Source organism: Mytilus californianus, unplaced genomic scaffold, assembly GCF_021869535.1.
Source record: "Mytilus californianus isolate M0D057914Y unplaced genomic scaffold, xbMytCali1.0.p SCAF_5, whole genome shotgun sequence".
NCBI lineage: Eukaryota > Metazoa > Mollusca > Bivalvia > Mytilida > Mytilidae > Mytilus > Mytilus californianus.
The window spans coordinates 40,595,747-40,622,770 of record NW_026262701.1 but is presented as its reverse complement, the minus strand read 5'-3'; the positions used below and the strand labels follow the sequence as shown (position 1 = coordinate 40,622,770).

The following is a 27,024-nucleotide window of genomic DNA, read 5'->3' as shown; positions in this document are numbered from 1 at the left end:
CATGTTTGATGCATTTATAAACTCATAATCTCATAAATCACTGTCGCTGAGTAAATTTACAAAACTTGAAAATTAGTTAATGATCTCTGTTTTACAAACACCTTTGATGCAAGTAGTCAGCCAAAATATACTAGCAATAGACCAATTAAAAGATTACATGTACTTTAGTTGTAAATATGTGCTAAATTGAATAGTCTATGAAAAGGTATATAATATAATATACTATGAAATTAAGTGCTCGGGGCAAGTCCCTCGCTCTAAATTTTATAGTACATACCTTTTCATAGACTAACCGATACATACAAAATTGCAAGAAATGTTTATTGTCGAACGGTCATAACCATTATATAGCTGAGTGAGTTACATGTAATAAATGTTACCTGCTGGGATAATTAACAATTGTCACCAAGGTGAGCATGACGTCTAATACACCGTCACATGTACCATGGATTTTGGTTTATAAGAATAAAGATATACAAATGCTTCATATTTGTACTACAATCCTTTAAGATGTCTAGGTTAGTCTATGAAAATGTTTATACTATGAAATTTAGAGCGAGAGGCTTGCCCCGAGCACTTAATTTCATAGTATATACCTTTTCATAGCCTATCCAATTTAGCACATATTTACAACTCCAGTAATCTTTTAATTTGTCTATTGATAGTTTATTTTGGCTGACTACTTGTAATACAGGTGTTTGTAAAACGGAGCTCATTAACGAAGTTTTATATTTTGTAAATCTACTCACTAGTATCATTGTAAAATATGTTATTTCAAAAGGACCTTGACTCCAGAATGAAAAGATTTAGCTGATGGTTTAAGTATGTATATTGATATAAAGCGGTGTTTTACTATACATGTACTTCTTTACATGGTAAGATGACAAACTAAATTGACCAAAAGCAGGCAATAATTAAATTGCAGTAGAAACTTTACATGTTTTGAAAACATTTTTCAATTTCACAGTAAAACTAAAGCTATAATAAATTTGAAATATATAGATAGTTTGTCCCCATAGAGATTTATCAGAATATGTATATATATATACAAGTCTAAATTGAAAACAACGTTCAAACCTATGATTGCGTTGGATAAAAACCGCAATTTTTATACGTGTGCATGCAAAATAAATTTCTTGTTAGAGGGGTCTAAATACAGCACAAACAACATTTTCCAAAAGACCAAAAAAGTGAAAAAGTATATTTTAACAAAACGCATTTGACTAACAGGTCGAACAACAAATGTTCTTAAATCCTGCTGACTGCCATTTGCGATTGCCAAATAAACGGATCACAAGGTGTAATAAATGGGTCATAACTATAAATTTAATACCAAACAGAAAACAATAAACTTGCAGCAAAGATGGTATACCGCAAACAAAGGTGCAAAGATTTTTTGTACACCATATCCGGATTTCGACATTTAATGTCTTTTCAGTGATGTTAGGAATCGAAACGGTTATTGGAAGTCCACATAATTTACCTCAATTTAGGATAGACTCTTGAATTTTGAGGAGTCAAAATAGGATGAACGGATCATATATATATAATTAAGATCCATTTATTTTATCGGGATCCGTTTATTTGGCAATCGCCAATGGCAGTCAGCAGGGTTTAAATACATTTGTTGTTCGACCTGTTAGTCAAATGCGTTTTGTTAAAATATACTTTTTCACTTTTTTGGTCTTTTGGAAAATGTTGTTTGTGCTGTAATTAGACCCCTCTAACAAGAAATTTGTTTTGCATGCACACGTATAACAATTGCGGTTTTTATCCAACGCAATCATAGGTTTGAACGTTGTTTTCAATTTAGACTTGTTTATATTTTTTTCGTTTGGGCATGTAATATATTTGCCTTCGGGTTTATATGATTCGTTCATCCTATTTTTACTCTTTCAAAATTCAAGAGTCTATCCTAAATTGAAGTAAATTGTATGGCTTTCCAAATACCGTTTCGATTCCTAACTTCACTGAACAGACATTAATTGTCGAAATCAGGATATGGTGTACAAAAACCTTTGCACCTTTTGTTTGCGGTATACCATCTTTTCCGCAAGTTTATTGTTTTCTGTTTAGTATTAAATTTATAATTAAGATCCATTTCTTTTATCGGTGATCCGTTTATTTGGCAATCGCCAATGGCAGTCAGCAGGGTTTAAGAACATTTGTTGTTCGACCTGTTAGTCAAATGCGTTTTGTTAAAATATACCTTTTTACTTTTTTGGTCTTTTGGAAAATGTTGTTTGTGCTGTATTTAGACCCCTCTAACAAGAAATTTGTTTTGCATGCACACGTATGAAAATTGCGGTTTTTATCCAACGCAATCATAGGTTTGAAAGTTGTTTTCAATTTAGACTTGTTTATATATAAACAAGTCTAAATTGAAAGCAACATTCTATCCTATGATTGCGTTGGATAAAAACCGCAATTTTTAAACGTGTGCATGCAAAACAAATTTCTTGGTAGAGGGGTCTAAATACAGCACAAACATTTATATAAACAAGTCTAAATTGAAAACAACGTCCAAACCTATGATTGCGTTGGATAAAAACTGCAATCTTTATACGTGTGCATGCAAAACAAATTTCTTGGAAGAGGGGTCTAAATACAGCACAAACAACATTTTCCAAAAGACCAAAAAAGTGAAAAAGTATATTTTAACAAAACGCATTTGACTAGCAGGTCGAACAACGGATGTTCTTAAACCCTGCTGACTGCCATTGGATATTGCCAAAAAAACGGATCACCAGATGTAACAAAATGGATCTAATTATTAATTTAATACCAAACAGAAAACAATAAACTTGCGGAAAAGATGGTATACCGCAAACAAAAGGTACAAACATTAGTACACCATATCCGGATTTCGACAATTAATGTCTCTTCAGTGATGTTAGGAATCGAAACAGTATTTGGAAGGCCATATAATTTACCTCATTTTTGGATAGACTCTTGAATTTTGAAGAGTCGAAATAGGATGAACGAATCATATAAACGCCAATGGCAGTCAGCAGGGTTTAAATACATTTGTTGTTCGACCTGTTAGTCAAATGCGTTTTGTTAAAATATACTTTTTCACTTTTTTGGTCTTTTGGAAAATGCTGTTTGTGCTGTAATTAGACCCCTCTAACAAGAAATTTGTTTTGCATGCACACGTATAACAATTGCGGTTTTTATCCAACGCAATCATAGGTTTGAACGTTGTTTTCAATTTAGACTTGTTTATATTTTTTTCGTTTGGGCTTGTAATATATTTGCCTTCGGGTTTATATGATTCGTTCATCCTATTATGACTCTTTCAAAATTCAAGAGTCTATCCTAAATTGAAGTAAATTGTATGGCTTTCCAAATACCGTTTCGATTCCTAACATCACTGAACAGACATTAATTGTCGAAATCAGGATATGGTGTACAAAAACCTTTGCACCTTTTGTTTGCGGTATACCATCTTTTCCGCAAGTTTATTGTTTTCTGTTTAGTATTAAATTTATAATTAAGATCCATTTCTTTTATCGGTGATCCGTTTATTTGGCAATCGCCAATGGCAGTCAGCAGGGTTTAAGAACATTTGTTGTTCGACCTGTTAGTCAAATGCGTTTTGTTAAAATATACCTTTTTACTTTTTTAGTCTTTTGGAAAATGTTGTTTGTGCTCTAACAAGAAATTTGTTTTGCATGCACACGTATGAAAATTGCGGTTTTTATCCAACGCAATCATAGGTTTGAAAGTTGTTTTCAATTTAGACTTGTTTATATATATATATATATATATATATAAACAAGTCTAAATTGAAAGCAACATTCTATCCTATGATTGCGTTGGATAAAAACCGCAATTTTTAAACGTGTGCATGCAAAACAAATTTCTTGGTAGAGGGGTCTAAATACAGCACAAACATTTATATAAACAAGTCTAAATTGAAAACAACGTCCAAACCTATGATTGCGTTGGATAAAAACTGCAATCTTTATACGTGTGCATGCAAAACAAATTTCTTGGAAGAGGGGTCTAAATACAGCACAAACAACATTTTCCAAAAGACCAAAAAAGTGAAAAAGTATATTTTAACAAAACGCATTTGACTAGCAGGTCGAACAACGGATGTTCTTAAACCCTGCTGACTGCCATTGGCTATTGCCAAAAAAACGGATCACCAGATGTAACAAAATGGATCTAATTATTAATTTAATACCAAACAGAAAACAATAAACTTGCGGAAAAGATGGTATACCGCAAACAAAAGGTACAAACATTAGTACACCATATCCGGATTTCGACAATTAATGTCTCTTCAGTGATGTTAGGAATCGAAACAGTATTTGGAAGGCCATATAATTTACCTCATTTTTGGATAGACTCTTGAATTTTGAAGAGTCGAAATAGGATGAACGAATCATATAAACCCGAAGGAAAATACATGTATAATACAAGCCCAAACGAAAAAAAATATATAAAAGTCTAAATTGAAAACAACGTTCAAACCTATGATATTACGTTGGATAAAAACCGCAATTTTTATACGTGTGCATGTAAAACAAATTTCTTGGTAGAGGGGTCTAAATACAGCACAAACAACATTTTCCAAAAGACAAAAAAAAAAGAAAAAGTATATTTTAGCAAAACGCATTTGACTATATATATATAAAATGACTGAATAATAGTCAACGATAAATCTTACGGGGCGATGGATCATATAAATATGATACAGTACACTACAAAATATAATATATAACCAGTCTAAAAGGGTACAACATCACCAAAAAATGACAATAAACGAACAAATGTAACTATAAATATTTCGAATAACAGATATCCTTCATCAGTATGAGCACGATGTAAAATGAATCAGATCAATCTATTCTGATTATTTAACTATAGCAATCTTGAATTCTATACAATAAAAAAAGTGAAACAGTTTCACCCGATCATCATATGTAGAGACGCTAATAAATTTTTAAAATTTCCAAAAAACGACTCAAAGACATGCCTTAAATGAAAATAGTAATTAGAGATATGAACTGGCACAACTCTAGAATTCAAAAATGACGTCAGTTAAGATGTTACAACAACTGCGTGTAAATACATTCCCTCAAAAAAAACAGCACTGATCGATATAAGCTGGTAAAATATGTCAAACAGAGGCTGCGTATTTATCATCCCAAATAAATAGCAGTTTTATAATGAAAAGAAAAAATAATAGTAAATTTGGGCTAAGGTTAAATAATTGGACGTGGATGCGTACTTGTACATCCCTACCAAATGAAAAGAACCCTGGTATTTAAACTAGTAAAATTAAAAAAATTCCAAAAGAATCCTTAAAACTGTAAGAGTCAAGTAAGGAAGCCGGAGTAACTGGAAACAAATGATGTCAGGAAAATGAGTGATTCATTCTATGTTTTTTCATTTATGCCCTCTGGGGAAATTGTCCTTAGCTTTCTTATCCAAAACCTTTCCCGAGCAAGTCTTTCGGCCATTGACCAACCCTCGTTGTGGTCTATGATTGTGATTGTACTTAAAAAAGATACTACATTTTCAATATCTAAGATTTTTGTTTGTTTTGTGATTTCACATTAAACTCAGTTAAAATGCCAGTTTCAATTGTATTTCAGTGGATAATTTCAAGGTTTAAAAGACATAATAGTATTTTTTTTTATACTAGGCGTAATCAATTTGGAATTAAAAAAAAATGTTTGCATAGGGATATATTTTCATAATAAATTTGTGGGATTGTTAAAAATTTCCATGATTGTATTCACATTAATAAGTCCAATTTAAGGAAAAATACATTTCAATAAATTGTATATGCTATGTTAATATAGGCAGTTGATACAATGGTCAAATGAATACCAAGTAGCTCTCTAGCACATGCATGTATTTATATAGAAATATCATGTTCAATTAAATTATTATTTATTTGAAAGTGGATTTTTTGGTATTTATCTTTAACATAATTATTGAGTGCATTTTTTTTGCCTACTTGGGTACTTTTTCAGCAAACATTTTTAATGGGTGGTAAAATTTTTCGTTTTTATCCAAGATCGCTGGAACTCCACTACGAGCTAAAAATATGTTGTGGTTGTGCACCTTCCATTAGGAGCAGTTTAAAGATTTTCCCATTTTCTTATTTTATATTTTAATGTTCAGCATAAACCATTTTCTTCTGTTTAAGAAACAATCTGCGTAATCGGGCCATTTGAGACTTTGATCTATTTGTGCTACTTATCGTTTCTATCTATCTATTATACTTTTCAAGATTTTTTTTAACCAAATTACTAAAAATGGTTAATAATCATTCAAATGCAATGACGCCTACATTGATTCGTCTGACAATTTGGTTCAGTAGGTAGATCTTGACATTCTGAACATGTTTGTCCCAGTCAGATTTTCTCATGATGAGTTTAAAACTTACTTTTGATCAACTAATTATACAGGAATAATGTCCCTTTGAAATATAACATATATCAAAAATTGCATGGTAAGCACTCTGACACTTACATGTCTTGTCGGATTTTTATAAAATGTGTAAAATCAGCGCCTATCAACTATTTTTACAGGAGTTCGACCCCTTGGAAATAAAAATTATATGGGGAAAACAACATTGTAAACGATCTCAAGCCTGCATTTTTACGCTTGCACGCCTCGGGTGCGAAAGGTAATGGGTTCGATCCCCGCCTTGGTCAAACCATAGGATTTTAAAATGGTATTTGTTGATTCTATGCCAACAACGTTGCATATATGTTGCCGAATAATACGATTAATTCTCATATTTTAACGAAAAACTTAAAATTATATTTTATATTTGATTTTTAAAAGTACCCAGACTCTAAATACATTATAGGAATAAACTTGTATGTCTCCATACATAATGTAACGTAACGTTAAAATAGTTTTAAATCTACCTCCATAAGCCTAGAAATGTCATGGCTGGTCACATATGAGTAAGATGTTCGGCCCGGATTCAGAACAATATGGCTCAGTGTGTCGTTCTAGTACACAACAGGGTCTGGTCCTAATAATGCATTGTTTTAATTGGAGTTGTCGACCTTGGACCGATAAAATATGTGCATCGGCTAGGGACATTGACAGTTTTTGTTCCAAATGGCGCTGCAATTTCAAAGGAGAACATTTTCGTAAAGTTAATGATCAACAGACTGCGATGGACCAAAACTGCAATAAAACGTGATAAATACTCTAAACTTAATCAATTGGCATGTAAATAACTTTCGACAAATAGACGATATTTGAATGAGATTAATTTGTTATGTGAAAAATTTTAAATACAAATTCAACATGGCAAAATAAGTTGACGCAAAGTATTATTAACAGAACAAATATTTGATGCGGTATTAAATCTCCAAGTCGACCGTTTGGAGTCTAATGTAAAAATCTTAATTTAAGACACGTAGACATTTAAGATCCGACTTAAATATGAGTTTTAGAGATTGCTGATGCAAAAAACTAAGAATGCTTGTCAATGAATTACTGTATTTGTTTTATAGTGTCTTTATAAATGCTCCATGTGCCTTTTCTCCTTCTATACGCTTTAATAAACTGACCGAATTATAATACTCCAGGAAACAATGAGTACAATATTGCTGATCTCTCTGCTTGGTCTGTTTGATGTTGTGCTTGGTTTACCTTGTCTTACCAACGATTCTAAGAAAGATTTTGATAAAACAAGGAGTGCATTAAAGAATCTAGAAAGTTATTTGTCCAACACAGTTAGTACACTCCAGGGACAAGTCAACACAATAAACAGCAAAGTTAAACAACTTGATAAAGATCTGATTACGATGGAAGATGATTTTAAAAGTGAGTTTTTCTTTAAATAGTCAAGATATCAGAACCGTACTGAAAACTATTTTTATCAATTTAAAAAGGAAACTGCATGACAATTGAATTACAAAGACTTATTGTATAAATATTCACAAAATGTACAAATTATAGAGGAAAGATATTACAAATCAAAATGGTGGACCGTGGTGTAATTTTCGTTAACACAACTGTTGACAATTTTTACGTTCAAATTCTGTTTACTGGCCATGATGTGCAATATGTATAAGGAAAACAGATAATTTCAAAGTTGTAAAATTTATTTGCATTAATTAAGATATATGAATCAAGATTTTTAATTTGTATATTTTATTACCTTAGAAGGTAATGTTGGTAGCTCAATTTTGCATAGTAATACATGTAGACAGATAGATAAATTGATCATTCACTGGATAGATTATTATTATTTGTTCGTTCCGTTCCTGTGCATTACATACATTGAGATATAGAAAAATAAAACGTGTATTGACGCGTGTGTAGAACACAGTAAAAATAAAACTGGTTTCTTCAGCCAAATATCTGGGTATTATACTACAAGCAAACTTAAAATGGTCAAAACATACAGACCACATCATAGCTAATTGCAACAAATCTTTAGGCTTCCTAAAAAGAAACTTAAAAACACCATGTCAGAACATCAAAACTCAGGCATATCTGGCGCTGGTTCGACCAAAACTGGAATATCCAAGTTCAGTATAGGACCCTCACACAATTGAACAAACTTCTAAAATCGAGATGGTCCGAAGACGAGCTGCCTGATATGTCTGTAACAGGTACCATAACATCAGTATTCCTACAGACATGATAAACTCAACACTACAAGAAAGAAGACTACGCACAAGATTGATAATGTTCTACAAAATAGTCCATCAAATCGCAGCAATCCCATCTGCTATTCTCATACCATCAGACAGTAGAACCCGCAAAAATCATAATTTCACTTTCAGACACATTTCAACCAAAAATGATACATATAAATATAATTTTTTTCCATATACCATACCTCAGTGGAACTTATTGCCAATCCATACAGTCGCTGTCACTACAGTCGACACTTTCAGAGAACAGCTCACACCAGCTGTTCTCCACAAATTCATTTAATTTATTATTAGCCTATGTACATAGTTTTAATCACACTTTAAAAAAATTGTACTTCAAATACATTTTCAAATATTTTTGTATTATTGTATATATATATAGGCCACGCTGCGCAAAACAGTAAATAATCTTCCGATCAATGAAGGACTACTGAAAACCTAAAGAAGAAGAAGACTCCTTGAACTTTTTTTTCAAAGTCAAAACTTTAACTCGAATCTTAACTTTCCAAATCTTGAAATTTTGACTTTTAATCTTGAAATTTTTTCTTAAATTTTAAACCTTGGTTTTTTAAAAAGTCGAAATATTGACTTTTAAATCTCGAAATTTCGATTTTTTGAAAGTAAAATTTTGACTATTTAAATTGTGAAATTTCGACTTTTAAAAACTCACACGATACACAATGTAGTCTTAACTAGCAGTACTCTCAGTTCTGGACTTAGTGTCTGGTTTGTTATGGGGATGTATAAATACCCTGCCACGTCGGTCTGTTTTTTAGTTAGATGTTTTTCTGCATTGTAACGATCTGATGAGTTAAGCCCATTTTAACTGATTTTTACAGTTTCTTATTATGTTATACTGTTAAACCACTGTTCCAGATTAGGGGAAGGATTTTGCGCAAACAAACTAGTTTAACGCCGTCACATTATGTATGTGCCTGTCCCAAGTCAGCATTTTGAGCCTGTGGTTGTCGTTTGTTGCTGTGTATCATATTAATTTTGTTTTTCGTTCATTGTTTTATACATAAATCAGTCCATTAGTTTTCTAGTTTAAATTGTTTTACATTTATCATTTCGGGGCCTTCTATAGCTGAATATGCGGTATGGGTTTTGATCATTGTTGAAGGCCGTACAGTGACCTATAGTTGCAGACTTCTATGTTATTTTGCTCTCTGGTGAAGAGTTGTCTCATTGGCAATCATACCACATCTTCTCATTTTATATCAATCCCATTTATGAATTTCTTTGCGCTGTATTGACATTTAAAAAATATAAAAAAAATATCACTCGTGAAAAATCATCTTAACCCTATACCGATATATAAAAGAATCTATTGAGCTGCAGGACCACATTGAGTGATAAATTTTAGTATACATTTTGTAGTATATTAGTAACAATCATTATAGAAATACGACCACTGGTATTGCAATTTCAAACACTTCGTGTTCTGTATCGAAGAGACCCAGATCACAGACATTATTTGATGTGTGCATGTTTCTCCAACATTCAATATTTTTGTATACATGTCACAGGCGCTTGAGAAATGGACCCCCCTTTACTAAATATTATTTGTTGTTGTGAATATTCTGATATTTGTGATTGTGATAGTTTAAATTCTTTCGCTTATTTTATGTGTGCTTGTTCTTATAAATTTCCATATGATATTACAATTATAGCAATAGTTTATAAATTTTGACTTTTATGTGGAAAATAATGAGGTCACCGACATTGTTTAACTATTGATTTTATTGACTTTTCATAAAAAGAGTTACTTTTATATTTTCCTCGCGTCATCGGTTTGTCCACTATATTAACCATTTGCATGTTTTTAAATTCAGCTTAGAATTAATAATGAAAGACTAAAAACGGGAATTTTAGAGTTTATATCATTTCGTATGTTTCTACTTTACTGTATTTATTGGTATCAAAGTCTACTATAATTGTGTTGTCGATGTGCTGTCATCCGATTTTTCTAACAGGCATTATTTTATTCAGTTTATGTATATATTTGTTTTCAAATTCTAAAGTAAGGTTTTTCTAAAAAAAAAAAAAAGGTAAAAATACACCAAAAACTGAAAAGACAAAAAACTAGATGGCCAAAAGTATAAAAGACGGCCCATAAAACACTACACAGAAAAATAAACATTCATGAACAATATGGACACTTTAAAAAAAACGGGGCAAACAGGGGAAGAAGGAACTTAGGTATGCCACTAGTGCTGCTCGTCATGTTGCTCATGACAAGTAAAATCCGGTACAGAGTCATATGTTTTCGAATGTTGTTTTATGAAAATCAAAAGTTTACAATGGGAAAATTGAGGTAATCTTTTTTGTCGTAAATTTATAATCATGCACTATCAATTTCTAGGGAAGCAGACCTCAATATGTGTCTGTAGTAACCATTATTTCATGTTCATTAGGATAGATGTCTTCAACATAATCACCAAGCGTAGAGTTCTTGAGTAAGGAAACATCATCTTTAAAGAGGAAAGTGATATTGAATGAAAGTGGTAGCTTCTATTAAGACACAAATCTAATAAAGTTACTAATACGAATGAAGGAACAGGTCATAGAGCAGAGGAAGATAACTGATTCCAATTAGAATGCACACTGTCTAATAGAAAACCCCATCAATGAAACATGTCAAGCATCATTTTTATGTTGTCAGTTTCACATAAACTTATTGTAAGAAACATAATGGTATTTAGCAGGTCAGGCAATTGTCAAAATTAAAGGGCAAATGCTCACGAATTATATAAATTAATGAAATATGTATCATAATAGGTACTCTTGGTAGGAACTTTTATGTCATTTGTTTCATATTCCAGAAAGACAATGGAGAAAGTACAACGGTCATTGTTATTTCTTTGGAACAGATTTTGTAAACTGGGTTACAGCTGAGGTACTGAAACGATATCAATAACTCAAACGCGTTCTTTAGTTTAACATGAATGCTTTGAAGCTTTTCTACAGCTCGTTTTGTTTTAGCTGAAATTTTAATGGTCTTTTTTTCTTTCTTTTTATGATATTGGAAAACTTTAATGCACCAATAGTTTAAAAAAAAATTCCTTGCAGTACCAACTATTGCGTTAAGACATTTTTGTCTAATACATTATTCCTAAATAGTCAAACACAAATAAATGTACAAAAAAAAACAATATATTATCCATTATATTGTATTAGTTTAACTTCAAAAAAAATTTCGATTGAGGATTGAAGAGAGGAACCTGGTTATTTGAAAAAAACGTTTCCTGTTTAGATTCCCAATGAACCCTAATTTCCCAAAACGCAGTACACATTGCAGTAGTTTATATCTCAAGTGCTTTACTTTTAATCTTCAGCGGTACTGGACTTTAAAAATCATGACTCTTTGTTTGTATGACTCCAGCAGGGCTCATACGGTATTACGAAACTTTAGTATATTTTTTTTTGTTTAATTAAAATATTTCGATATAATATAAAATATGTTTATATTTGTGTAATATTCTCATACTAATTTCCATGTTCTCTTTAAACGTGAATGTATGAAAAGTAACCTTGTATAATCTTCAAAAGCATGAATATAAATGGTCGGGTGTCACTAATTTGGAAAACTCACTGCAAAACCTTTAACCTAGCTTTTAGATATACATATTCAAATACTTTAAATGATATCTTTTTTGCAGAGACGTTGCAGAGAAATTGGAGGTATCCTAGTGAAAATTGACGACGCATCAGAAACCAAATGGCTTGTGAATAATATTGTAAGAAAAGGTAAGTTCAATTATACTTTAACGTGTGTCCTGATCAAACATAATCGTTTAAAAAGCAACGATACACAAGATATGACACTTTTCAGATTTGTGAAAGTGAAGAAAAAAACAGAGAACACCCTGACTAAAAGAAAAAATACGAACAAACAACGGTTTCAATCCATAAAACACTGCAAAAAAAAACTGCAGATTAAGCAACGTTATAAGATTGTTTTATTAGACTATATTCGACATATAAAAAACAATCACAATTAAAGATTTTGAAAAAGAAAAAAAGATTAATATCGGGAGAAAATTGGATTTGGCTCTTTGAAAATTAGATAAATAAATCGAATTTTGTTCATTGCGATATCGAAAAATTGAACTTTATGCAGATGGCTAGGGAATCACAAATATATTTTAATAATTGAAAACTAGAGGCTCTAAAGAGCCTGTGTCTCTCACTTTGGTCTATGTGCATATTCAACAAAGGTCATTCTCCAACATTGAAGACGAGAATAGAACTCATGCAAAATCTCTGTTTTGTTGATCTTGTAATGCTGATCATTTATTCTGTTTAGTTTCTATCTTCTTTAATTTTTGTTCAAAACACAAAAGAGGGTACAAATAATCCTTATTTAAGGGCAATCACTCCTGTAAAGAGTGACAGTCTACTAACTATATCGGCAAAATTTGACTTGTTAGTAGATCTTGTCTTGCTGATCATTTTTGCTTATTTAAGTTTTCCATCACATTTTTTAAGATATAAGGCAAACACGCAAACAATTGGTAAAAATCTTCACCAAAGGGCAATAACTCTAATAAGGAGTCGACTGGCGATATCGACAGTGAGACTTATTTGTAGAACTTGTCTTGCTGATAACTTTTGCAATTTAAAGTTTCTCAAATAATAGACAAATTTTGCATTTTACCCCTATGCTCTATTTTTAGCCATGTTGGCCATCTTTGTTGGCAGGCGGGGGTCATTGGACACATTTTTTAAACTAGATATCCCAATGATGATTGTGGCTAAGTTCGGTTAAATTTGGCCCAGTAGTTTCAGAGGAGAAGATTTTTGTAAAAGTTAACGACGACGGACGACGGATGCTTAGTGATGAGAAAAGCTCACTTGGCCCTTCGGGCCAGGTGAGCTTAAAAGTGTAATTAGAACTTTATACAGCCCGAAGCTCTTTTCTGCATAGGACACAAAAAGAAAAGTTAAAGGTTGGAAATTAGGTCCATAATAATATTTAAATTCATTACATTAGGAGAGAAGCAGTCAACCACTAGCGATATATTATTCCAGTGCCAGAAAAAGAAAAAGAAAATAACACTTCATAAATTTGGTGGGTCCGAAATGCTAATTCCTAGATTTACCTTTATCAGGAACGCTCAAACATAAGCACTTTTGTGAACAAGCGACGTAAAGAGGTACGGCTAATTTTACTCGTTTCTGTTTCACTAATTGGGTCAAAATCTGAAAGCAGTTTAAACCTTCTAGAATATTGAGTTTGAATATCAAAGAGTCTACACATAATGATAACATGCTTAACGCATTTTTTTTTTCAAGAATTTTACATAGTTTAATAAAGTCAGAAAGTTATTACACGCTACATATTGCATTTGAGGATATATTTTTTTTAAATGTTGCAAATATTACATGCTTTGTTAAACGTTACATCGAAGGACATATTTAACCAAACTGAATTAACTTGAACTGAAGACAATATAACAAAAAGAGAGGCGAAAGATACCAAAGGGACATTCAAACTCATAAGTCGAAAATAAACTGACAATACCATGGCTAAAAAAGAAAAGACCAACAGACAAACAATAGTACACAAAACACAACACAGAAAACTAAAGACTGGGCAACTTGAACCCCACCAAAAACTGGAAGTGATCTTAGGTGCTCCGGAAGGGTAAGCAGATCCTGCTCCACATGTGGCACCTGTCGTGTTGCTCATGTTAGTACAAACCGGGTAATAAGTCTAATTCGGAAGGTCACATACGGGGATCTTTATTAAAAATAAATTTTGGTTTCGGTTAAGAATGTCCTTTCTTATATACACTTTTAGAATCATATTAAAAGCTTGTCAAATCTATCAAAACTGAGGTTTTGAGATAACTTCTGGCATTTATAATTTTGTCATATGTTTCGAAGTAAGCCATACTATGATTAAAGTGAATCTGCAATACTAATAAGATTGCAAGACACTGTCTCAGGTTAGGGGATGGGGATTGAGTACTCACACTGTGACAGACATGTTTAACCCAGCAAGATTCGATATGCTTGTTCAAAGTCACGAACCTGTAATTCAGTGGCTGTCGTTGGTTACTGTCTGTCATATTTGTTTTTCGCTTATTGTATTTTTTAATAGATCAGGCTCTTATTGTCTTTATTTTAAATTGTTTCATATTTTGTCATGTTGGTGCCTTCAAAAGCTGACTAAGATGACACGAGTAAAGCACACTGTTTAATTATCTTCTTGTGATATGCTTTTTTAGGTTATTATCATTGGATTGGTTTAACAGATGTACAGGAAGGAGATTTCAGATGGACATACGATCAATCAACACTATCGTATAAAAACTTTAAAAGTGGCCATCCAAAAACTGCCTCCTCAGATGGATATAAGCGTAACTGTGTTTTGTTCCATCCTTCAAATGGTTTGTGGAATGATAATCCTTGCAGTGGTGGTGCGCCCTACATTTGTGAAAGTAACTTTTGTAAGTAGCGTTTTTGATTCATTCAAAATATATAAGAGGTCTTTAAAATCGGGTACAGGTAAAATCAATTCAGTAATCTATTCAGGTAGCAAGTTATGGCAAAAGATGCAGAATACTGAACAAAATACGTATTTTGCAATATACCAAACATTTACATTTACATTTTTTATTCTTAGGATTATAGGTATTCAAATTAGTTTGAAGTAGACAGTGGAAGCAAGACACATTATTTGAACAAAAATAAAATCGACCAAGGTATTGACTTGATGCTTTGTCCACAAACCTTTTTTTTTTACAGCAAATTGCTATCTTTTCAAAATTAAATCTGGGACGGATCCAAACTTTTTGAAAGAGGGGGTGGGGCGTAGTTGCGTAAAATGGTAAATTTGTTTGGACGATTTTAAGCTAAAAAAATTATATATATTCCAACCAAGTGATACTCCATCAACCCCCCACCCCCACCCACACACACACACACCTTTGGATCCGCCACTGATAATTCAGTAATGTTATTCTATTACTGTTAAGTCAAACTAAACATTTTTAATAACATAACATATGTCTTTCTATGAGAATGGGTTTTCCTAATTTTTATAGATGACTGCGTCATACCAACAACACCAAGTTTGACAAAATACAAACATGAAGAATGACTTTGCGCAATGGTCATTTTATTGACTACATACTTTATGTTAACATCTATTTCATGAATTCTTAGCCAAAAAAATGCAACTTTAGTGCATGAAAAATTACGAGTCTAAAAACCACATTGTTTTACCAGAATTATACTACAAAAATCAAAATTGAATATTCAAATAAACTTTTCTTTTAAAACAACGCCAGATTCTTTCAAACATTTCCATAGCGAAATCTAAATTTTAACATTTAAAGAGGTAAATGAAAGATTTTTAAATATGTTTTCTCTATTTTGTTCAGATATGTTTCTTTTTTTATTTCAGGCTTCTAATGAAAATATGAATACCGGAACAATACCGATCCTGACGAATACGGAATAGACCTATTGAAAGTCATAGTATTAAAATTCTTATGCAATTGATTATAAGATCATCGTCCTTTTATGTCACCAAATTATTCTTTTTGGGCCAGGATGGTCAAAACCGGCTAATAGTATGGGGATATCGGGCTGGCATGCAGGCGGGGAAAATTGGGTATCTAATTTACGTAATCAACTCCTCCTACAGTTTAAAAGCTAGATCATTGAAACTTCACAAGTAGATTGCACATATGTTGGAATTGTGCATCTAGTATTATGGAATTGTTTTCGGAATATTTACAAGATTTTCCAGACTTGGGAGCTTCATCTTTTTCAGCAAAATTGAAGAAAGAGGCTAGGGTACAAGCTTTGTGTAATCAACTTCTTCTAGTTTTCCACCCAAATCCCTGAACTTCACAGGACGATTGCACATAATTCTGTTGAAGTTGTGCATCTACTTTTATTGAATGATTTGAGGAATTGTTTCTCATTTTATCAGACTTGGGAACTCAGTTATTTTTATGCAAAATTTACGAAAGAGGGTACAAGTTTTCTATTTATCCTACAGTTTTCAACTTAGGTCCCTAAGACTTCACAGAAAGAGTGTACACATATTGAAGTTGTGCACCTGCCACTTTGGAACTGTGTGAAGAATTGTTTCCACATTTTTTCAGACTTTATAGCAACTTAGTTATTTTACTGCTGTTCTTCATTATTTTATATTATTTCAGAAAAATTCTTCCCCTTCGTGTACTTGCAACTAAATACATCGTAATCATTTAATATAAAAATAAGAAGATGTGGTATGATTGCCAATGAGACAACTATCCAACTATCAAAGTTCAAATGAAGTGGATGTAAGCAATTGTAGGCAACCATACGGCCTTCAACAATGAGAAAACCCAATACCGTATGGTCGGCTATAAAAGGCCCAGACATGAAAAATATGAAACAATTCAATTGAGAAAACGAACGGCCTAATTTATAACAGTTTACGAAAAACAAATATGACAGACATGAACCAACGACTCCCACTAACCTGAGACAGTGGTGTAACAGTGCAACATATTAACAAACTATAAAAATCAGTGGAAAAAGGCTTAACTCATCAGATGGATACAAATAGAAATACATCTAATAAAAACACAAAGGGGACGTGGACAGGTACTTATACATCCCAAAAACAAAAAGACACTAAGTACAGATCTGAGAGTACTCGCAGTTGCTGACAGCTAGTTCAAAGCCAATAACAACTAATGAAAACATTCATGTATCTAAGACTAAAATATCAATCAGTACACATCCAACATCCAATGGATTTAGTGTAAACATTGCTTTGTCAACAAATCACAACCCGGCCATTTGAGACTTCGACCAATCTCTTTGATATGTACAAACAACCCTCGTTAATTCTGGTATTAATATTTATAGACAGAAAGGAGAAATATTACACAAAACACCATAGAGAGCAACCGTATTCAATAGATCAGTAATTCGCGTTTAGCAAGAATAGTCATCGTTACGATTTTAACTAGACAGTATACTATTGAACATTTTTATGTCTACATGATTCTGGGGATTGCTTCAATGAATTATTTCTTCTCAACACAATAATTAAACCAACAAAACAGAAGCTCAAACATAAGTGTAAATTAGCTCGAAAGTATTTTCGAATTTCGACAAAACACACACTTTACCCAAATGAAAGCTAAAGAAGTCTTAGAACAATTTGAACTTCACTTTGCTCCTATGGTAGTTTTCAATTATTGACTTTTTAAATATAGTTTATATAAAAAAAAATTCAAAATATCAAACGTTTTAATATTTCGAAACTTTGAATTGAAGTAGTTGTTCTGTAGAATGAATTTCAGTCCTTCAATTATGATTTTTTTGTTTATTGTCTGGAAGTTCATCGGGACATTTTTCAAGCCAAAATTTTAAAGCGCCTATTCCATAATCATGCGGTATATTAGTATATGAATTAATTCCGTCAGATTATACTACTAGTATTATAGTTTCTTCACATACAAAATTGGGTAAATGATTTAACATATCTAGGTCATCTCTTATAAAGCTATGTATATGTTTTAAATATGGCTTTAATAATTTATCTATACATTTGCTCAAACGGTGGGTCTCACAGGCTGGACCGGCAACGATAGGTCTAAGTTACTTTTAAGTCATTCGGACACATAACACTTATGTAGGGAGATGATGAATCTTTGCATGCCTCACTACAAATTTAAATGAATATCGTCAATAACATAGAAAACTTGGAAAATTCGTTTATTCTTAAGACACTAGTATCCAATTATGCATCCTTGGGGGACATTTATATGTCAAGGACACAAATAAACATACTAGCATTGCAAGTTATAATCACAGAATTTGACAAAACTGTTCTAACCGCGACAAACCATTTTTCTAAACATGCTTTACAGTCCCATAAAACAATGGGGATTTTACGTAATATAATACCAGTGACAAAGGCGTTTGTATTATATTCAATCTGACTCTTTAATCAAATAAGAGTCATACCAACTGGCAAATATTTTATTTGGTAACGATGTCTAAAATGGCGACCTTGAAAAGTTTGTTTATTTTTTTTCAAAACCATGTGTTACAAAAATTGAACAGATCACAAGTTCAAAAAGTGAAATGTTTACGGACGACGGACGCCAAATGTAATACATCCGATATGAAATCTTTCTATCATATGCCTCAACAGAGGAGAACAACAACAGTATAATATATTTTTATGTTCACGATCAAACAAATCAATAAAACAAAATGAACACTGTTTGGAAAAGTCAACATTTGTAATTAAAAAGTAACTTGCTAAATTATGCTGGAAACTTTGAACAATGCATTTACTGTATCATTTGTTTTGTATTTTACATAATATATCTTCCTGTTTCCTAATATTTGTTTTGTACCCTACTTTGTTATGTTTTTCACTGAAAACGTACCATTGAGATGTATTTTCCGGAATTTGCCGAGTAACGCCGGAATGCCATGCGATAACTTTACGGAAAGGCATGCGATAATAGCCGGAAGCAGTTGATAAATTTTTCATATCAGCACGCTAAGCCCCATTTCTGAAAATATGGAATTCGAGTAAATTTAAAGCTATTATGATACGGTAAAAATTATAAGTTATTTACTCTTAAGTACATGATAAATATCTAACATTGTTGGGTTGATGTTTAGACGCGTTATAAATATATATATATATATACAAGTCTAAATTGAAAACAACGTTCAAACCTATGATTGCGTTGGATAAAAACCGCAATTTTTATACGTGTGCGTGCAAAACAAATTTCTTTGGTAGAGGGGTCTAAATACAGCACAAACAACATTTTCCAAAAGACAAAAAAGTGAAAAAAAAGTATATTTTACCAAAACGCATTTCACTAGCAGGTCGAACAACGGATGTTCTTAAACCCTGCTGACTGCCATTGGCCATTGCCAAATGAACGTATCACCAGATGTAACAAAATGAATCTTAACTATCAATTTGAAACTAAACAGAAAACAATAAACTTGCGGAAAAGATGGTAAACTGCAAACAAAAGGTGTACAAATCAGTACACCATATCCAGATTTCGACAATTAATGTTTCTTCAGTGATGTTAGGAATCGAAATGGCATTTGGAAGGCCATATAATTTACCTCAATTTAGGATAGACTTGAATTTTGAAGAGTCGAAATAGGATGAACGGATCATATAAACCCGAAGGCAAATATAATATAAGCCCAAACGAAAAAATATAAACAAGTCTAAATTGAAAACAACGTTCAAACCTATGATTGCGTTGGATAAAAACCGCAATTTTTATACGTGTGCATACAAAACAAATTTCTTGGTAGAGGGGTATAAAAACAGCACAAACAACATTTTCCTTTTAGAATTTGACAAGCATACCCAAAACAAATTATTCTTATATACTAGGTTTTGTTCTTCTTTTACATAATTTTGTATATTTTACTTAATTACACATGTTTTTTTTTTAAATTTTGATTCATTTATATGTTTCGGAGTTGAGTGTGACGTCCAGTTTCACTGAACTAGTATACATTATTGTTTAGGGGCTAGCTGAAGCCCGCCTCCGGGTGCGGGATTTTCTCGCTGTGTTGAAGACTCATTGCTGGTCTTGGGCTTTTTTCTGCTCTTTTGTCGGGTTGTTGTCTCTTTGACACATTCCACGTTTCCATTCTCAATTTTGATTTTATGGATAAGAAACAATTGTTAAAAAATCGTTGAAATAGTTCATGTCCCATACGGACATTATGAATACAAATATGTTGAGTCCCCCAGTCACAGCAGTGTTTTCCCCCTGAAAAAGTGTTTTCCCCATCACTATACTTAGTAAAAAAATGATTTTGCTCTACCAGATATAAACCGTAAAAATATCTTTGCCGCGCTTTAATTTGCACCAGCCAATCCTCAGATAAATATAGCACGGTCCCTGACATATAACCCTTGTGATGAATTATCATTGATATGGTCATAATTATAAACTAACTGTTGACAAAACTTTGAATTATTCGAAATATTAAGGATTTTCTGCCCCAGGAAAAAGATACCTTAGCTGCATTTGGGCAACTATTTTGGAATTTTGGGTCCTCAATTCTCTTCAACTTCGTTGATTTGGCCTTTTTAATACTTTTTTTATTCGAGCCTGTGTCTCTCACTTTGGTCTATGTGCATATTCAACAAAGGTCATTCTCCAACATTGAAGACGAGAATAGAACTCATGCAAAATCTCTGTTTTGTTGATCTTGTAATGCTGATCATTTATTCTGTTTAGTTTCTATCTTCTTTAATTTTTTTTCAAAACACAAAAGAGGGTACAAATAATCCTTATTTAAGGGCAATCACTCCTGTAAAGAGTGACAGTCTACTAACTATATCGGCAAAATTTGACTTGTTAGTAGATCTTGTCTTGCTGATCATTTTTGCTTATTTAAGTTTTCCATCACATTTTTTAAGATATAAGGCAAACACGCAAACAATTGGTAAAAATCTTCACCAAAGGGCAATAACTCTAATAAGGAGTCGACTGGCGATATCGACAGTGAGACTTATTTGTAGAACTTGTCTTGCTGATAACTTTTGCAATTTAAAGTTTCTCAAATAATAGACAAATTTTGCATTTTACCCCTATGCTCTATTTTTAGCCATGTTGGCCATCTTTGTTGGCAGGCGGGGGTCATCGGACACATTTTTTAAACTAGATATCCCAATGATGATTGTGGCTAAGTTCGGTTAAATTTGGCCCAGTAGTTTCAGAGGAGAAGATTTTTGTAAAAGTTAACGACGACGGACGACGGATGCTTAGTGATGAGAAAAGCTCACTTGGCCCTTCGGGCCAGGTGAGCTTAAAAGTGTAATTAGAATTTTATACAGCCCGAAGCTCTTTTCTGCATAGGACACAAAAAGAAAAGATAAAGGTTGGAAATTAGGTCCATAATAATATTTAAATTCATTACATTAGGAGAGAAGCAGTCAACCACTAGCGATCTATTATTCCAGTGCCAGAAAAAGAAAAAGAAAATAACACTTCATAAATTTGGTGGGTCCGAAATGCTAATTCCTAGATTTACCTTTATCAGGAACGCTCAAACATAAGCACTTTTGTGAACAAGCGACGTAAAGAGGTACGGCTAATTTTACTCGTTTCTGTTTCACTAATTGGGTCAAAATCTGAAAGAAGTTTAACCTTCTAGAATATTGAATTTGAATATCAAAGAGTCTACACATAATGATAACATGCTTAACGCATTTTTTTTTCAAGAATTTTACATAGTTTAATAAAGTCAGAAAGTTATTACACGCTACATATTGCATTTGAGGATATATTTTTTTTAAATGTTGCAAATATTACATGCTTTGTTAAACGTTACATCGAAGGACATGTTTAACCAAACTGAATTAACTTGAACTGAAGACAATATAAAAAAAAGAGAGGCGAAAGATACCAAAGGGACATTCAAACTCATAAGTCGAAAATAAACTGACAATACCATGGCTAAAAAAGAAAAGACCAACAGACAAACAATAGTACACAAAACACAACACAGAAAACTAAAGACTGGGCAACTTGAACCCCACCAAAAACTGGAAGTGATCTTAGGTGCTCCGGAAGGGTAAGCAGATCCTGCTCCACATGTGGCACCTGTCGTGTTGCTCATGTTAGTACAAACCGGGTAATAAGTCTAATTCGGAAGGTCACATACGGGGATCTTTATTAATAATAAATTTTGGTTTCGGTTAAGAATGTCCTTTCTTATATAAACTTTTAGAATCATATTAAAAGCTTGTCAAATCTATCAAAACTGCAGTTTTGAGATAACTTCTGGCATTTATAATTTTGTCATATGTTTCGAAGTAAGCCATACTATGATTAAAGTGAATCTGCAATACTAATAAGATTGCAAGACACTGTCTCAGGTTAGGGGATGGGGATTGAGTACTCACATTGTAACAGACATGTTTAACCCAGCAAGATTCGATATGCTTGTTCAAAGTCACGAATCTGTAATTCAGTGGCTGTCGTTGGTTACTGTCTGTCATATTTGTTTTTCGCTTATTGTATTTTTAATAGATCAGGCTATTATTGTCTTTATTTTAAATTGTTTCATATTTTGTCATGTTGGTGCCTTCAAAAGCTGACTATATGGTATAATTGGCTCATTGTTGAAGACTGTGCGTTGACCTATAGCTTAATTCAACATCATTTGGGCTCTGATGGATAGCGGTTTCAATGGCAATCATACCACATCTTCCTATTATATATACATTGTACACATTAGGTACTAAATGTAAATTAAGAATAATCGTAATGGTAACCACCGAGTACAGTGGAATTTCAACCTTATTAGTTTTTACAAACGGGGAAATTTGATCGGTTGGACAATTACAAACATAGGATTGGATATTGTGACGCTTGACTAAAGCGATATTTTAATAATTTTTAGCTACGATAATACAGTTTTTACACACATGCTTTATCTCCCACAGTCGTACCACTGCTGCCCTCTTACACACAAAACGGCAAATTGAATAGTTATAACATGAGATAAGGTTTAAACGAGAGTAAGACAGCAACCCAACGACACAAATCAGGAAAAGACAGTTAAAGGGAAAGCTATAGTATTCAACAATGGACAAGTGTCAATACAATACGATAAGCTTTAGATACTAAGTAGTCACCATTTTAAAACAGTTATTTATAAAGTAAACAGAAACTATTAAAGATCTTCCTTCAACAATAACTTCCTAAAATAACACAATACATCAAGATTTTACATACGACGACAAATGCCGATGTTCCAGACTTGAGACAGACAAAGGAATGTGTGGCGATGTAAATCTAATTATATAAAATCCCAAGCTTTTCCCTTTTAATCACAATCAGTGGAGTAACAAAATGTAAATATTAAAGACATTTATACCTATGAAATAAGACTGTATCAATAAATGCTTGCAGTTATTTAGAACAAGCTCAAAGTACCCGACCTGTTAATCTGAAATCCCTTTAATACCGATTGTATGCATGGAGACCTTTTGTATACTATAAGCAAAAGTTCTTAAAGTTCTCTCTGTTTTCATTCTGATTCGCTTTAATTCATCTTTCAATACGAGAGCAAAGTGAAAGAATGCACATTTTATTCCAGGATTTATTGCCGTTTCTACTACTCATGATCAATTAATCAAGAAAATCAGGCATGGTTTTTACAAGATTGTTGAATACAACGATGACACGAGTAAAGCACACTGTTTAATTATCTTCTTGTGATATGCTTTTTTAGGTTATTATCATTGGATTGGTTTAACAGATGTACAGGAAGGAGATTTCAGATGGACATACGATCAATCAACACTATCGTATAAAAACTTTAAAAGTGGCCATCCAAAAACTGCCTCCTCAGATGGATATAAGCGTAACTGTGTTTTGTTCCATCCTTCAAATGGTTTGTGGAATGATAATCCTTGCAGTGGTGGTGCGCCCTACATTTGTGAAAGTAACTTTTGTAAGTAGCGTTTTTGATTCATTCAAAATATATAAGAGGTCTTTAAAATCGGGTACAGGTAAAATCAATTCAGTAATCTATTCAGGTAGCAAGTTATGGCAAAAGATGCAGAATACTGAACAAAATACGTATTTTGCAATATACCAAACATTTACATTTACATTTTTTATTCTTAGGATTATAGGTATTCAAATTAGTTTGATGTCGACAGTGGAAGCAAGACACATTATTTGAACAAAAATAAAATCGACCAAGGTATTGACTTGATGCTTTGTCCACAAACCTTTTTTTTTTTTACAGCAAATTGCTATCTTTTCAAAATTAAATCTGGGACGGATCCAAGCTTTTTGAAAGAGGGGGTGGGGCGTAGTTGCGTAAAATGGTAAATTTGTTTGGACGATTTTAAGCTAAAAAAATTATATAAATTCCAACCAAGTGATACTCCATCAACCCCCCACCCCCACCCACACACACACACACCTTTGGATCCGCCACTGATAATTCAGTAATGTTATTCTATTACTGTTAAGTCAAACTAAACATTTTTAATAACATAACATATGTCTTTCTATGAGAATGGGTTTTCCTAATTTTTATAGATGACTGCGTCATACCAACAATACCAAGTTTGACAAAATACAAACATGAAGAATGACTTTGCGCAATGGTCATTTTATTGACTACATACTTTATGTTAACATCCATTTCATGAATTCTTAGCCAAAAAAATGCAACTTTAGTGCATGAAAAATTACGAGTCTAAAAACCACATTGTTTTACCAGAATTATACTACAAAAATCAAAATTGAATATTCAAATAAACTTTTCTTTTAACACAACGCCAGATTCTTTCAAACATTTCCATAGCGAAATCTAAATTTTAACATTTAAAGAGGTAAATGAAAGATTTTTAAATATGTTTTCTCTATTTTGTTCAGATATGTTTCTTTTTTTATTTCAGGCTTCTAATGAAAATATGAATACCGGAACAATACCGATCCTGACGAATACGGAATAGACCTATTGAAAGTCATAGTATTAAAATTCTTATGCAATTGATTATAAGATCATCGTCCTTTTATGTCACCAAATTATTCTTTTTGGGCCAGGATGGTCAAAACCGGCTAATAGTATGGGGATATCGGGCTGGCATGCAGGCGGGGAAAATTGGGTATCTAATTTACGTAATCAACTCCTCCTACAGTTTAAAAGCTAGATCATTGAAACTTCACAAGTAGATTGCACATATGTTGGAATTGTGCATCTAGTATTATGGAATTGTTTTCGGAATATTTACAAGATTTTCCAGACTTGGGAGCTTCATCTTTTTCAGCAAAATTGAAGAAAGAGGCTAGGGTACAAGCTTTGTGTAATCAACTTCTTCTAGTTTTCCACCCAAATCCCTGAACTTCACAGGACGATTGCACATAATTCTGTTGAAGTTGTGCATCTACTTTTATTGAATGATTTGAGGAATTGTTTCTCATTTTATCAGACTTGGGAACTCAGTTATTTCTATGCAAAATTTACGAAAGAGGGTACAAGTTTTCTATTTATCCTACAGTTTTCAACTTAGGTCCCTAAGACTTCACAGAAAGAGTGTACACATATTGAAGTTGTGCACCTGCCACTTTGGAACTGTGTGAAGAATTGTTTTCACATTTTTTCAGACTTTATAGCAACTTAGTTATTTTACTGCTGTTCTTCATTATTTTATATTATTTCAGAAAAATTCTTCCCCTTCGTGTACTTGCAACTAAATACATCGTAATCATTTAATATAAAAATAAGAAGATGTGGTATGATTGCCAATGAGACAACTATCCAACTATCAAAGTTCAAATGAAGTGGATGTTAGCAATTGTAGGCAACCATACGGCCTTCAACAATGAGAAAACCCAATACCGTATGGTCGGCTATAAAAGGCCCAGACATGAAAAATATGAAACAATTCAATTGAGAAAACGAACGGCCTAATTTATAACAGTTTACGAAAAACAAATATGACAGACATGAACCAACGACTCCCACTAACCTGAGACAGTGGTGTAACAGTGCAACATATTAACAAACTATAAAAATCAGTTGAAAAAGGCTTAACTCATCAGATGGATACAAATAGAAATACATCTAACAAAAACACAAAGGGGACGTGGACAGGTACTTATACATCCCAAAAACAAAAAGACACTAAGTACAGATCTGAGAGTACTCGCAGTTGCTGACAGCTAGTTCAAAGCCAATAACAACTAATGAAAACATTCATGTATCTAAGACTAAAATATCAATCAGTACACATCCAGCATCCAATGGATTTAGTGTAAACATTGCTTTGTCAACAAATCACAACCCGGCCATTTGAGACTTCGACCAATCTCTTTGATATGTACAAACAACCCTCGTTAATTCTGGTATTAATATTTATAGACAGAAAGGAGAAATATTACACAAAACACCATAGAGAGCAACCGTATTCAATAGATCAGTAATTCGCGTTTAGCAAGAATAGTCATCGTTACGATTTTAATATTTCGAAACTTTGAATTGAAGTAGTTGTTCTGTAGAATGAATTTCAGTCCTTCAATTAGGATTTTTTTGTTTATTGTCTGGAAGTTCATCGGGACATTTTTCAAGCCAAAATTTTAAAGCGCCTATTCCATAATCATGCGGTATATTAGTATATGAATTAATTCCGTCAGATTATACTACTAGTATTATAGTTTCTTCACATACAAAATTGGGTAAATGATTTAACATATCTAGGTCATCTCTTATAAAGCTATGTATATGTTTTAAATATGGCTTTAATAATTTATCTATACATTTGCTCAAACGGTGGGTCTCACAGGCTGGACCGGCAACGATAGGTCTAAGTTACTTT

The 27,024-nt window shown here is 32.6% G+C and overlaps 2 protein-coding genes across 2 annotated transcripts in view; both read left to right on the top strand.

The window, feature by feature from the left end:
• The window catches only part of LOC127702087 (perlucin-like protein), a 34,368-nt gene extending 9,166 nt beyond the window's left edge, over window positions 1-25,202 (top strand). The window contains exons 2-6 of the mRNA XM_052206105.1: window positions 7,575-7,812; window positions 11,477-11,550; window positions 12,314-12,401; window positions 23,922-24,143; window positions 25,105-25,202. Coding sequence (XP_052062065.1) covers window positions 7,581-7,812; window positions 11,477-11,550; window positions 12,314-12,401; window positions 23,922-24,143; window positions 25,105-25,112 — 624 coding nt within the window. The 5' untranslated portion in view covers window positions 7,575-7,580 and the 3' untranslated portion in view covers window positions 25,113-25,202. The remainder of the gene's footprint in view (window positions 1-7,574; window positions 7,813-11,476; window positions 11,551-12,313; window positions 12,402-23,921; window positions 24,144-25,104) is intronic.
• Window positions 1-27,024, top strand: part of LOC127702084 (beta-1,3-galactosyltransferase 1-like) — a 139,937-nt gene that overhangs the window by 50,698 nt on the left and 62,215 nt on the right. The window lies entirely within an intron of this gene.